Below are 15,670 nucleotides of genomic sequence, written 5' to 3' on the forward strand. Positions count from 1 at the left end.
TCCTATATGTCCTAATATCCAAAACACTCGTTTTTCACAATTTACATGATCGAATTTAAATCCGCCTTAATAAATATAGTACAAGGACTCCCTATTTTTATTATTCATTAAAGTTTTCACCCTTTTCACTTAAGTCCTTAATAAAACACAATTAATCAAATAATTCACATTTGATCCTAGTTTATATTCATATTTTTTTATCACTTTTCTAACAAGCTTTCATCATAAAAAATTATCTTCTCACTTGCATGAATTTTATCTTATTTATATTAACTTTCCAAAATTTCCCAAAATCTACATAAAACTTATTAATTCATTAATCTAATGCTTCGGTTCTTCATATCTAACATTATTTAACAATAATATTGCAAAGAAACTTACTAATTTCTCTTTGGCAAGTTATGGCAATGGTGGAGACTTGAGAGATTATTTTCTTTTTCTCTTTTGTTTTGGTTACTTAACCGGTTATGGAAGAAGAGAATTAACTTTCTCTTTTTTTTTTGTGAATTACAAGAGGAAGTAAAAGTCCTAAGAACAATATGATTAACGTGACTCAAACCTAGATCACAGCTAGAACAATGAACGCCTTAATCATCATGTCAATACACAGGGTTCGAAGTAACTTTCTGTTTTATTCCACTATCACACACCTTTATATTTTGACTAGTGGATTGTTTATACTTAATTAATCCAAGTTAATTAATTAATGAAACACCGTTGAATTAATTATATGTCATATAAACTATATTAATAATTAAACGTGGACTTAACCATATCATTCCACTAACTCACTTCTAATTTGGTTTAATTATTTTATAGGTTTTGGTTTAATCGCCATTAAATACACCAATTAATTAGAAGTCATTTTCCTTTTATTTTAAACACAATTCTGTTTAGTCGTTGTATTATTTTTTTATTACCTGATTCAATTCAATATCACATAATAATTTGACTTTTTCTAATCCACACTTGACTCGTAGTTATTCTATTTTAGTTATATACTAGAAACTGAATTTTACAACACCGTTTAAAACTAAACTTTTACAAAACTACTCTCATTTATGGAAAGGCCCAAGTGGTGTATGGAACGATATACGAAAAAGAATCATCTGAAATGTGTGTAATGAGAATGGTGTTGATTTTTGGACAGGGGAAGATGATTTGTTGATACAAACATGTTTGAGCTTAACTCTTACACATACCTAGCATTTTCGCGTGAGTTATATGATTTCTTTTGATGGAGAATGGAAATGGGATTACATTTAGACATCATTGCCTATAGCTTTGAGATTTAGAATCATTGTTATATGTTGAAATAACACAATCCCACTTCTAAAAGATACAAGGCTTTGGAGTGCTTGTACTACTATAAATAGAGGTGGTTTCTCCTCTCTCTCTTTGTAATTTTTTAATTGTATCTTTTGTAGTGTTTGAGAACATAGGCGTAATTTGCCGAATCGATGATGTTTAGGAGGTTAAGTTTTAAGTGGGACTGTCTTTGACCCCTTTAATTTTTTTTTTAGAAATGAACCTAGTGTGGTTTTTTAGTACAATAATTTACTCTATTTTACCCTATTCACACAAAATTATATGATCGCCTTGTGTGTCTAACATCGAGGATTTACCAAGATAGAGATGGGATAGTAAGTGCTAGCTTACCTTGAGGTTTGCTTATGAAAGATGAAGTGCAAAGGTAGTCGTGGGAGCTGGAAATAGGTGTGGAGACTTTGTGGTTGATTTACCAAGATAGAGATGGGATAGTAAGTGCTAGTTTACCTTGAGGTTTGCTTATGAAAGATGAAGTGCAAAGATAGTCGTGGGAGCTGGAAATGGGTGTGGAGACTTTGTGGTCCTCAACGAATCAAACTTTTGTTTTGGTTAGTCTATAATGGTAGAATTCTCACCAATACTGAGAGAGTACGTAAGCATGTGTCGTGGAATTCTTGATGTTAGTTATGTAGTGATATGACAGAGGGTATAAGGTTCAATTTAGCATTACTTCTCAAAAGTACTTTTGGGAAAAAGCTAAAATTTTCAACTTTTGGAAAAAATGCTTTTGGGCCAATTTTTGGCTTGGGAGAAGCACTTTTTTCTCTAAAAAAAAATTACTTGTTTAGGAATGTTTTGTGCCAATGTACTGCAACTTTGTCAGTGTGGTGCCTTTTTGTCAAGCCGAGTAAGCTTGTGGAGTTTATGTAGATGGATTTAAAGAATAGAGTTGTTACTAACCTAAGGGATCAAGAGTATTTTTCCAGGAAAGTGAAAGATTGGGGCATTCTTTTCGTGGTTATATGTTGGAATATATGGCAGAGATAGAAGTAGTATAGTTTTATACGAATTCAATTTGCGCGGCATGGTCAAGCCTTCGCCCCTACAGATTCCTTGTTTTGCCTCTCTATTTTATTTTCTTTAACAAGTAAGTTACACTTTAAACTTTTAAGACTGGATTAAACGAGATTCGAGTCTGACAACTCTAACAATAAATCATTATTGGGCATTTTTATATGGATGCTTTACATAAAAGAATTGAATATCTAGCCATAGATACAACATAAATCAACAATATAAAGTCTTAATGGAAAAATATCAAGAAGAATTTGTTCTATTACAACAAAATGGATAGATGAAGTAATAGATATTAAGGAATTGAATAAGCTATATAACAAAAGATAAATATATTTTAATGTAATCCTTAATAGAATAAAACTTCTGTATATTTAACACAAAATTCATGCAGAAAAGTCAACTAAATTAACATATTATTTTTTTCACTTATAAAATATTATTATGTTTATGTAACAAAAAAAAAACAGTATAAATTTATTAAATATACTTTTTTTATATTAAATAAAATAAATCCGTACTAGTTAATATATATTATATACAAAAACATTCAGATTCAGTGTATATTTAGTTTAATGTGGGAGTAAAGTGGTATGAAGAGTGGTCCAATGAAATGAAGGAAATTGGGTAAACATTTCTCCTCCGCACAATTTACTTCGACAAGCCCTCCTCCACTCTTACAATTTTCAGATAGTCCATTCTTTACGGTTCAACAAATACTGCATTACTTTTGTATTTAAAATTAATATCCTGCATAATTTCTTCGTATTTATTTTACTGTTCATGAAAATAAATTATTTCAGAATTCATGGCTATTTTTCTAAAAAATATTATCTCCAATATTCGAACTTCAATTTTATTCTTAAAAGTGTAATATGTCTTCTTATAATTAATAAACTCTTTTAATATTATTATTTATAATGATTCTCTAATATTCTATTATTAAATGGTTAGGTCATATAGTTACATTGTGTTCCTACTAAAACTAGTGGCGGAACGTAGTGGAAACCTAAGAGGTGATGGCCTTTTAAGATGGTAAAAATTTATAAAAATTTTAATTAGTAATGGTAAAATAGCACGTTGCTCGCCTAAAGTAATAAAAAATTGATTTAACCCTTTAAAAATTAAAAAGATATAAACTATTAAAAAGATAAAATTATATTTTTACTATTATAAAAGTATATAATTTAATTTTGGAAAAAAAATTTTGAGACTCTGCATTGACTAACTCTTATACCACTAGTTACTGACCTGTGAAAATGGCTAGTAATTTTAACTTGATAAGTTTTATATAAATCATCATTTTTAAAATTATTTACTATCATTAGTTTTTTTAGAGATATTAAGCAATTTGAATTTGCTTCTTTCTTTTTCAATCATGTCACGGGATTCTTGACCTTGAGCCAAAAATAAATGGACATTATTTGTTTTACTTTATCTTTGAGAAAACCATTAAAATTTATTTTTCATTTTCTCCCTTAGAAAAATATATATAATAATTTAACCCAGAATTCGATTCAAAATTTGATTTGATTATCCAATCTGAAACATCTGTGATTTAGATAATCTCAAAGACTTTATTTGGGGAGGCTTGGACTCTATTTTCTGGACAAAGACACCATTCCTCTCTTCATCTTAACATCTGTTGATATTATATATGAAGAAAGTTTTGTTTTGCATTGCTTCTCAAAAATGCTTTTGGGGTCAAACACATTTTTGAAGCTAAAAGCAATGCTAAACAGACAAATTTTTTAGTCAGAAGTGTTTTTCAACTTAGAAGTAAAAACAGTTTTTTTTTTAACTTTTGCTTTTGGTAAAAGTACTTTTAGCAATAAATGACAATTTTAACCCTTATAATATATTATATATAATATTTATATGGTGTATGTAATTATTTTCTTATTAAGATTTATTTTATATATAATATTATATATTTAAATTTTTATTGGTTATATTTTATTATTTAAAATATAGTTTATATATTTGAATTAAATTTTATGAATAATTAATATTAATTGTTAAAAAATAATTAAAATTTATATTTCATACATTAAAATATTAACAACAAATTATAATAAATTATTTTTTATATTCTTACTAAGATATCATCATATTAACTAATTTAAACATTGTTTAAATGCATATTTATTACTTTATAACACAATATCTAAAATGAATATTTTATTTATCAAAAGTACTTTTTAACAATAATACTAAACATTTAAATCCTAAATCAAATTTTTTAAAAGTATTTTTCAAAAGTACTTTACCGTAACATTTTTTAAAAGCACTTCTCTAAAATAATATTAAACTAGAATCAATCAAGTAAAAATAATTAGAAAAATTGAGTAGTTTAGAACTTGCAAAAGAGTAGCCAAAAGGAAAGATCGGAAGAGTCAAGAGTCACAAAATAAAACTAAAGGCTTCAATTGTTGAAGTTGAACATAACAAAGATAAATATTTTTGGTTGAGACCATCTTGGGTTGTATGACGACGCGGTCTCAACGGTTGAAGTCATATATCTTCCATCTCCCACACACTTTTGACTTTTTGACTTCACAATTATCCTTTTTCTACTTCTTTATTATTTATTTGCTTCTCCTCAAATTTGCAAACTTTTTTTAAACAACTTTTTAAGAAATCAGGCTTTTCAATTTTTCTATAAATATAAGGGTGGTAATCAGAGTTTTAGGCCTCTTTTAGGCATAAATAGAAGATTGAGTAGTTAATCTCTTTAATTGTACTAGTCATAGAAGATTGAGTAGTCAATCTCTTTAATTGTACTATTTAGTGAATTAAGGTTTGTAAGAACTTGTTGAGTTAAAACCTCTAAAATAAAAAAAAAACGCTGGGATGGAAAAAAAAAGTCTACGTAGACTTGGTTGATCTGTACAAGTATGAAGCAATATCAACATCTGATGGCAATCCATACAATGCACCTAGTTTGTATGGTGCATCTAACCTAGGTCAGACTTAGGGGAGAGCATAAGTTGTCTAAATTGACTTAATTGACCAATTCGGTTAAGTCAATTTCAATTTAGTGCGGTTAAATCGATTATAGGATTGATTTATTTGGTTATGTCAATCGGCTATCGATTATTGAAATTCATAATCGAACAGATCATCTTAACACACTTAATATTTAATCTTTTTTAATTATTTAAATATATTTATATTTTATGATATATAAGTCAATTAAACATGTTAAATACATTAATATATTCATTATTTTAAATATATTTTATAATATCTTTATTTTAAGTCAGTTAATCTACTAAATCGATGGATGTTAAGTTGGTTTGGTTAAACTAATTTACATTATATAAATCGGCTAGTTTAGTTATTATATATGATGGTCAATTAAGTCAGTTACATTGAAAAAATCGACCGAATCGATTGATTACTGTTTGTAAATATCTAATTAGATTTTTGAGAACTAATCGTTGATATTTGAGCTTGAATTTAAAATAAGATTTTAAGAGAATAGTTAAAAGTTTTGATTTGAGATACTGCACTAAAAATAAATGTGAATGTTTTTAAGCTTTTAAGCTAGGTATAGAGGATGTCCGATATGATATTGAATAGGATGATGTAAATGTTGAAGAATTTAGTGATCCCGATACTAACAATGTAGTTGATGATGTAGATGATGACGAAGAAAGCAATGATGATGATTTCGATTTCGATTTCGACTTCGACTAGTATGTCCTCCTACAAACTTCTCTCAGCCTAATGGACCTTTTTCATTCTTATATTAAATGAACCTTTATTCCACATGTGCAACATCGACATAGATGCAGTGCATATCTCTAACATATCAAATTTGTTACAATTAATTATCCCCTAAATAAGTAAGATAAATTTTATTTAAGCCTATTCATATTTATAAATAGTTAATTCAAATCTATTTTAAACTCGTTTATATTAATTTTTTAAAAAATTAAAAAAATATATTTATATGATTTTTAGTTTAGTAGTTTATAATTATATTTTTTATTTATTAAAATATTATATATAATCATCTTAATATTTTTTAATGTTTATCTTGTAGTAGTATTATATACAACTATAAATATAACTTTTGTATCATAAATTAGATAATATATAAAAAATAACATAATATAAAATATTATGAACTTAAAAAACGAGTCAGGTCTTCGAACTTTAAATGTTTAAACCTGAGTTTGGTTCATATTTGAAACGGACTTAATTCTTTTAATAAAATCTAGCTTTTAAATCTAATATTTTTGTCTAAACCCCTCAAATTTCGAATAGACATTCGGGTTTAAACAAACATGAATAGATCTAAACAATATTAATACTTATTGAATTTAAAATTTATATTTTTATAATTTATAGATATATATATAATTATATTAGATTGTAATTAATTTATATTTATTAGAAGTATTTCATTCTTACTATCCATATAAAAAATAAAATTCAGATTTCAAACATTGGGTGTATTTATTTATTTTTGGAATGTGTCATAATGAAGGAATACAATCTAGAACATTAAAATAAAAGAAAATAAAATAAAATAAAAAAGGGAGCAACAAATTGCAAGTACGTGGAAGTACTAGCTGTTGTAATTCAAAGAAAATATGGAACACAGAGTGAAGTGTGGAGACAATGCCAGCTTCGTTGGTGAGTTTAGTTTCCGTGGCTACACCAACATCTACCATTAATTTCAACCAGCTTTACTTCCTTAAAAGTTGCTTAAAAAATCATGAAACTCTTTATATTAAAAATTGGATTATATTTTATATTTTTATTTAAAAAATAAATAAATTATTCTCTCTACATTAGATGAAAAATTTTATTTATTTATACTATTAAAACTTAATATAATTGACGGGATAATTAGACATTAATAAGTGACGTGTTATGTGTACCTCATATTGATTTATAGAGACTAATTTTTAATAGGACAAATGGATAAAAATTTTAATAAAAACATCAATTTATTCTTTGATCTAATATATAAAAATTAATTTATTTATTTTTTAATACGATAATAGGTTTTTCTTACTACTTTTACCCAAATATTGTTAATTAAAGTGGTTAACTATTACATCATGCATGGTTGTCTCTTCAATGAATGAAAGAGCTGTCACACATATCACTCAAATTATTAATATTTTAAAATTTAAATAAATAAAAAATGGATATAAAAATTAGAATGATAAGATTGGAAGTTTTAATATCAAGTAATTAACTCATTTTGATTTCCAGCATCATGCTTCGTTGACGAAACATGTTATGTTCCAACCATAAAGAAAACTGTACGTTTCATACGTGTTCTGTTTTTTTTTTTCAGTTGCCAATTGGAATTAAATAGAGTGTATTTTGAGTAATAATTATTCTTATTAAAATAGAAATATCAAATGATACTAAAATAATCTTTTGGACCCTCAAAATAATGCCATGTAGTAATCACCCATCCAACACAAATCAAATTCTATTGGTCTATGTGTATTTTATTGCTGAAATGAACTCATTTTATCTAATTTTACATGAACAAATAATTTAAAATTTATAAAAATAAAAATTTTTAGAAGATATGAAAACAAAGTAAAAATTAAAACTTGTCTATAGTTTTTTTTTTGAATTTTTCATTTTTTCAAATTTTAAAAATTTCAAAATATAAAAGTATTCTTTTATTTTGATTATTTTTATGCTTGATTTTCTCATAAGATTACAAATAATCAAATATAAATATATTTTTACAATTAAATTTTCAAAAAAAAATAAAAATTAAAACTTGTTTACAGTTTTTTTTAATAATTTTATTGAAAATTAAAAACTTTTATAATCTTTCAAAGCATTTTGTACTTTTATGTATTGCTTAGGTTTTTATTTTTTTCTTTTGAAGGGTTTTTGTTTCTAATTTTTTTTTAAATCTTTATGATTTTTTAATTTTTAAATTATTTGTGAATATATACAAATTAAAATATTACCTCATCAGCAGTGAAACATTATAGTCGAACCCAAATTCTTATGGGTTACAACTTGCGATAGGCTAAGACTAAAAGATTATTGGTTGAGATTTAAATTTATTATTATGCTCATAAATTTTTTTTTTGGTTATGAGACGGTAAAAGAAAAACTAATAATAACAATAATAATTAAATGGATGCAACCTTTTTATAACTAGGCTAAAATGTTAAACAAGCTTTTCGAAAATAATTAAAAAAATCAAGTCTCTCGTTGAATAATGCATCCAATTGAATAATTTAAATAATAATTTATACCCAATCGAGCCCCTTGAATTTATTTTTTCATTAATATCGTTAAGTGCTGATATAGTAATTGAGGTGGCAAGCTAACGTGACAACTGACATGGAAAAATGATGACATGACAATTAACTTAGCAAGTTGATATGAAAAAATAGTCACTTTTATTTGCATCAAGTTATATTTTAGTCACTTATGTTATTATTTTGTTACGAAGTAATCACTCTTCCGTTAAGTTTCGTTATCTCTCTAACGGTAATCTTACGTGGCAGTCCAACTAGATTTTAAATGCCAACATAAAGATTATTAGAAATCTATAAATTATTATAAAAAATATAAAAAATTAAATGTTACATTTTTTTTTGGAAAAACATATAAACTTTATTTAAATATTTCAAATATTATAGAAAATAAAAAATAAAAATTTTAAAGAAAAATTATAAAATTAAAAATTACTACACTTTTTTTATTTTCTCTAATACAGGATTCTACATCATACTTCAGCTCATGTTCATTAAGCTCTTTCTCATCATTCTTCATCAACTAAAACATTGTCAATAATTAGAATTGTTCATGGGTTAAGCTGAACTTAAGCTCATTTTAAAAAAAATTCTAGGCTTGAGCCCAACTAGACCTAGCCCACCAAATTGATTTGTTTCATTTTATTAAAAAGTAATAAAAATACTATTATATAAATATATAAATATTAATATAAAATTATTATTTTTGAATAGTAAATTAAAGTGACACATAAATACCTCTGCCTATCACGCAACTTAAGTCTTCAAGTAGTGAATTTATTGTCATTCAAACCCCTCACTCGGTATCCCATAGAAAGTTGATCATTATCACACTCCAATCTCCTTATTTCTTTATTACTAAAATAAAAAATTCCAAAGCAACAAAATAACAAATATTTTCTACAAATTTTAATATTTTTATTTTATAAACATTTATTAATTTTTTTAATAATATTCTATAATTTATTTTTTGTAATTCTTAATAATTTCTCAAATTTTTATAATATTTTATCATAATTTATAATATTTAAGATGTTTCGATAAATTTATATTTTTAAAAAATTAGGATTAAATAATTAATTAAATTCTTGTAAAATAACAGAATATCAATTAAACCTACGTAAAATAATAGAGAAATCAATTAAGCCCTTAATGTCATTATTTTTTTTTTGACGTGGACACGTTAGCTCTTAATAATTTGTCAAGGGACTCAAAAGAAAATGAATTCGAAGGTTGAATAAGATAGAAACCATGATTCAAAGATTGAATTGAATGAAGTTTTGGACAAAATGTTTAATCGATTTTTTAATTAATTTGGAAAGGTTTATTTTGAGAATTTAGGCATTTATTCATACAGTTTCTCAGCAGTCCGCACACAGATCATCTCCGAACCCATTCCAAATACGTACAGAATAGGAGCGCAAGTGGAAAGCCAGGTGCGGTTACCAGCTGTTTTAGTTTCTATTGCGGCCGCCCAAAATAGACAAATTCATGGATGTTGATATCTTTTTTCAAAATTCAAAATTTAAGGAGCAATGATTAACCATAATCGATTTATAATTGTCTAATTATGCTTTCTTCTTTGTACTTATCGGACTATTCAAATTTAGTCCTCTTGCTTTTAATTCCTAATCCCTTCTTCACATGTTATTAGTAACGCTATTAATGAACTTTTATTCAATTGAATTTTAATTTTGTAATTAAATCTTTGAATATTTAAATTTAACGGAATTCAGTGACAATGTCAAATTTCAAATCAGACAAATAAAGAGTCTAAATTTAATAAGTGTGTAAAGTAAAAAGGACTGGGACTAGAATTAAACCCTTAATAAACTAGTAAAAGGATTAAGAAATTGTCCATTAATTTGGCTTCATGCACGCAATGCAACAATCCATTTTCCGTCTAGGGAGCTTGTATTTTTACCTTAAATAATAATTTTCTAGTATTTGACAAAATCAAATAGCATACTATTTTGAATTTTCTATAAAACGGACGACTTAGGCTTCAAATAACGATTCACGTGGATAATTACTTAAAACATTTTAGGGACAAAAAACAAATTACATTTCAATAATTGGGTTTATAATAAAATTTTATACAAGAATAATATTTAATAAAATTTAAAAATTTCACAAATAATTGATTGAGTCTTAATTTGATTTGCATCGATATTGTTGCTAGTACAGGAGGATGTGAGTTAGAGTATGTTAAAACTGGGGGCGAAGCCAAAAAGTTTTTTTAGGAAAGAACGAAATTAAATTGTAAATTTTACGATAATAAAAATACAAATTTCTCATTTAAACTGCTACCAAACATAACAATATTTTAACAACATTATGATTAAGTTAATGTGACATAAAAGAGTATTTAGCATTTTTTAATATATATATTTTGAGGGACATATATATAAAAAAAGGGGTTAGTATTGGTGTATCTTTTTATTTCATAATTAAATTTAAAATTTTGTTACATGTTTAAATATTTTAGTATATTTTTATAACTTTTAATTCTATTTGTGAAGTCTAAAATATTACTGATAGTATATAAATTTTAATTTAATTTATTATATTTTTATAAAACACTTGTCAACGTTTAATAGTATTTAGGATGTTTAAAAATTTCGGTGTGACAGAGTATCAAATATTATTTCGAAAAAGATAAAATAATAAAATTGATTAAAGTGAATCAAAATTTGGTTTGGAAATGTTAGTCGACTTAAATTAAACTTATTACATAATAAATAATAGGTTTTATAAGTACTAAAATTTCTCAAATTCATGTGAAAGAAATGGTTGAATAATTAAAATTTGAGTCACAACCCCTTAAAAACGCCGTCTTTTATTTTTATTTAAAAAGAAAAATCGCCGTCCTTTAGATTGTAAACCCCAACTGATATATAGCCTTGAAACCCTTTGAAAGCCGAAAACTCATATTTCTCAATCTCAAACCCGCAAATAATAATGTCCCTCCAACGCCAGCACCATTCCTCCTCCTTCCCTTCCTGCTTCCGCCCCTCCCCCACCGTTGACAACACCCACAAAGCGCTCCCGTCGCCTCCTCCTCTGCCGCCGCCGCCGCAAACCTCAGGTAAGACAAACCTTGCTACAAGTTTCTACCATACAAATCTAGGCCTTTTCTCCCTCACCTGGTCCTGTACCTTCCTTGGTCACTCTCTCCTCCTCCACCTCTATCCTTGCTCTCATTTCTCTCCCTCTTCGCCTACCTCCCTTTCCTTCTCCAACCTCCTTTTTCATCTCCATATCAAACCCTTCATTTTTGGAAGAAATATGGGAATAAAAAACTCAGCTGCGATACTACTTCTAATGTCCATGTCTTTTGGGACCTTTCCAGGGCTAAGTTTGGATCCGGCCCTGAACCCGAATCTGGATTCTATATTGCTCTTGTTGTTGACGGGGAAATGGTACTTGTTGTTGGTGATTCTATCAAAGAAGCTTATGCCCGAACTAGAGTTCAAAAGCCTGGGAAACCCCAAGCTCTTGTTTCGAGAAGAGAGCATCTATATGGCAACAAATTGTACACCACAAAAGCCAGATTTGGTAGCAAAAGGAAAGAAATCTCCATTGAATGTAAGGTCATGAAGGAGGATGCAGAGCTTTGTTTTAGCGTTGATGACCAAAGGGTATTACAAATAAAGCGATTAAAATGGAAATTTAGAGGGAATGAGCGTATTGAAGTAGATGGGGTCCCAGTTCAAGTGTCGTGGGACGTATATAACTGGTTGTTTGATCAGGAATTAAACAATGGGCATGCAGTTTTCATGTTTAAGTTTGAGAATGACGAAGCAGTGAGTCCTTTGAAGGAGAAGGAAGGGATCTTTTTGTGTCAACAAAGTTCACCTAGTATTGGGGAAAAGATGAGGAAAAGCATGTGGATGACTGCTAGAAGTTCATCCTCTTCTTCAATATCGACGTCTTCAGCTTCATCAGGAGGAAGCTCGTCGGTGCTGGAATGGGCAAGCGTTGAGGAGAGCGAGTTAAGTGCTCCGACCGGCTTCTCTTTGCTTGTCTACGCCTGGAAAAAGTGAAGCTTTTTCTATTTTTATCACTAACCCATTTGTTATTGAACATAGTAGAATAAGAAAAGTTCTACATTAGGATAAACAAAATTATAGGGAGAGATTGATTGATTCATTGATATCTCTCAGTTTGCTTGTAATCGAAGATGCCATACAAGTTGAATGAACAAAACCAATTTTTCCATAATTTTGTCTTCTTTTTTTTTTTCTTTAGTAGCTGTATGCCATTTCTGGATTTAGCCGTTTGATTTAGATTGAAACAGTGGTTTCGTAATGGGAAATTAGCCAAGTTTCCAACATAGGACAAATTGGATGTCAGGGTGCGTCTATCTCTAGCATGAGCTTTTTAGTTGGATGCATGTAAAAGGTAAATGAAGGTAGATCAGTGTCTTCGATCTCTAAAACAGAAAGTTACTTCGTCGGTAGGTAAGGTAAGTCTAAATTTTGTGGTGTTGAAGGAACACAACGATGTCGTACTGGGTCGACAATGATGTACCCGAAGATGGTGAGAAATGGCCAAATCTTGTCGGTGTTGATGTCTGACCACATGACTGTTTTTCTTTCTTGAATGCCTTTTTCTGCCATGTACTGAAGATGTTGGATTTCTGACCGTATATTTTAACCTTGTGGAGGATTCCTTTTACTTTCAATTGAAGTGTACATAGATTAGTTTCCTTCTATATATTTGTTTCATTAAAAATAGTTTTTGGTGTTTAGATAAATATAAAATATTTTTTATTATTAAATAAATTTTTTAAAAATATTTTATAAAAATTATTTTCAACAAAATAAATATACATTTGAGATTTTTTTATCTTTTCATTGTTTAATTGAGTTTATTTTATATTTATAAATTTATATTTTACATTATTTTTATATATATTAAAAATATTTTGTTAAATTCAAATTCATTACAACGTCATTTTTTAGTTACATGACTACCAAGTGTGTATTTTTATTTAAAAATGTGACATCAACAAAATTGAAAAAAAAATTTAACAATGTCAACAATTAAACTTAATTTTCAAATATGAAAAGTAGAGAGACTAAATTTTTGAAAATAAAATTACAGAGACTAAATTGTAAATTTGTGAAGATTTTATAAACTTATGATATATTTTAACCTTTATACTAGAAAATATTTATTTTTAATATATTTATAATTGTAATAAATATTAATTATTAATATTAATTATTTTTAATAATATGTGAAGAATATTATTTAAAATTATTGATTTAAAAATTTATTATTAAAATAAAATTGAAATATTAAATAATTTATTAAAATAATATATTATATTAATAATTTATTATATGACTAAATATAAATAATTAATATGTATGTTTAATAATATTAAAAAATATGATAATTTTTATTAATATTTTAAATATTTTTAAAAATAAAAATAAAAATTATTATCAATATAATAATATTAAGCTTGATTTAAGTTAATTTTTATATAAAAATAATATTACCTATTCGGAAGATAACAAACTTATTTTACGTTAATCTACAAGTCATTTTCAGTTAACTACACTATTTTTTATTAAATAAACACAAAAATATTTTCTGTAAAATCTGCAAACAACACAGAGCCTTAATTTATGTTGGTTGAATAAGGGTAACATTGTACACAATTTCTTGGTCGGAACTCAAAACTTAGGCATAAATCCGTCTCCAAATTGTCTACAATTTCAACTTCAGCGCGTTACAATTTGGCAATGGGAATGAAATAAAATTTGGTTAGGCTGTCATTTGTTTAAACTTTTTCTTCCTTTTGCTTTCAGGAGAAGGAAAGGTGTAAATGTGTCCTACCTATTCTTTTATTATATTTTATATTCTGTATTTCAGTGTTTATATTAAAAATCGATAAATTAGTTTTTTTTATTAGATATCTTTAATTTTTATGCTAGAAATTGGGATGTTAAGTGTTTATTTTGATCTTTTGTATATAATACATAATAATAAATTTAATTATTAATTTTTATATTTTTATTCAATTTGATCTTAATTCTTTTATTTGAAGTAAATTAGCTTTCAATCATTTTTTATTAATATGACACTATTTTATATTGTATGTCGCGCCCACAAAGAACTTGAAAATTATTAAAAGAATCTAAATAAATTATAGATAAAAATTATAATTTTAAAAACTTTGAAAAAAAGTTCTTTAAAATTTAAAAAAATATTTTCTAAAAATTCAAAAAAAATTATAGAAGTTTTTCAGTAAGAATTTTAAAAAATAGAAATGCAATAAATTTTTTAAATTTTTTAAAAATTATAAAAATATATAAAATAACTCAAAATTCAAATTAAAGTTAACTGCAGATCGTTGGTCGTTGGTTGTGTACATCACCAATTGCTGGTTGTTTGGATGACCTCATCGGTCGAATTTGAATTGTTATGTGAGCGAATCGAAAATAATAATAATAATAATCTTAGATTAAAGATGGTCTAAAAAAATAATTTTTTAGGCATCAAATAATAATATGTTACTTTATATTTTGTTAGAGAACATGAATAAATTTTATCTAATTAATCAAAACCAATAAAATATTATTAAGGATTAATTTCCCATTACTTTAAAAAAGTGTGGTTTAAGCACGTTACATTTGGTTATGAGTAAAATTTAATTTGATTTGCAAAAAAAATAGAAAAAGAAATTTGATTTCAAATTATTCGAATCAATTTGAATAAGTAATTTGAATAAATCTGCTTAATAGCACGGGTTAGGGTTTTCTTAGTCTGCTTAATAGCATGAAAATTTCTCTTGACTTTTCTAGGGTTTTGTTCGCGATTCAAAGGGATTTGTGTTTTAAAAGGCTTTTGAAGGATTGTTATAGCTTGGATAAATACGGTGGATGATGAATTGGCAAGTTTCAACATCATGGACAACGAGGAAGATCCATTGGTGGTAATAGGTGACGAAATTAACACAGGCCAAATATATGATTTATGTTTGGTTAGGCGAGTCCTTACAAATATATGATTTATGTTTGGTTGGGCGAGTCCTTACAGATAGTGTGGTAAAT

General features: G+C 26.6%; 1 protein-coding gene across 1 annotated transcript; it reads left to right on the plus strand.

Annotated features, from left to right (window-relative positions):
• The first annotated feature begins 11,455 nt into the window (after positions 1-11,455).
• LOC107953750 (uncharacterized) lies at positions 11,456-12,821 on the plus strand. Its single transcript, XM_016889147.2, is given in 2 exon segments — positions 11,456-11,862; positions 11,865-12,821. Coding segments are annotated over 2 exon segments (1,083 nt in total). The 5' UTR covers positions 11,456-11,561; the 3' UTR covers positions 12,647-12,821.
• The last annotated feature ends 2,849 nt before the right edge of the window (positions 12,822-15,670 follow it).

The sequence above is a fragment of the Gossypium hirsutum genome, chromosome A07 (assembly GCF_007990345.1).
Source record: "Gossypium hirsutum isolate 1008001.06 chromosome A07, Gossypium_hirsutum_v2.1, whole genome shotgun sequence".
In the NCBI taxonomy this organism is placed as follows: domain Eukaryota; kingdom Viridiplantae; phylum Streptophyta; class Magnoliopsida; order Malvales; family Malvaceae; genus Gossypium; species Gossypium hirsutum.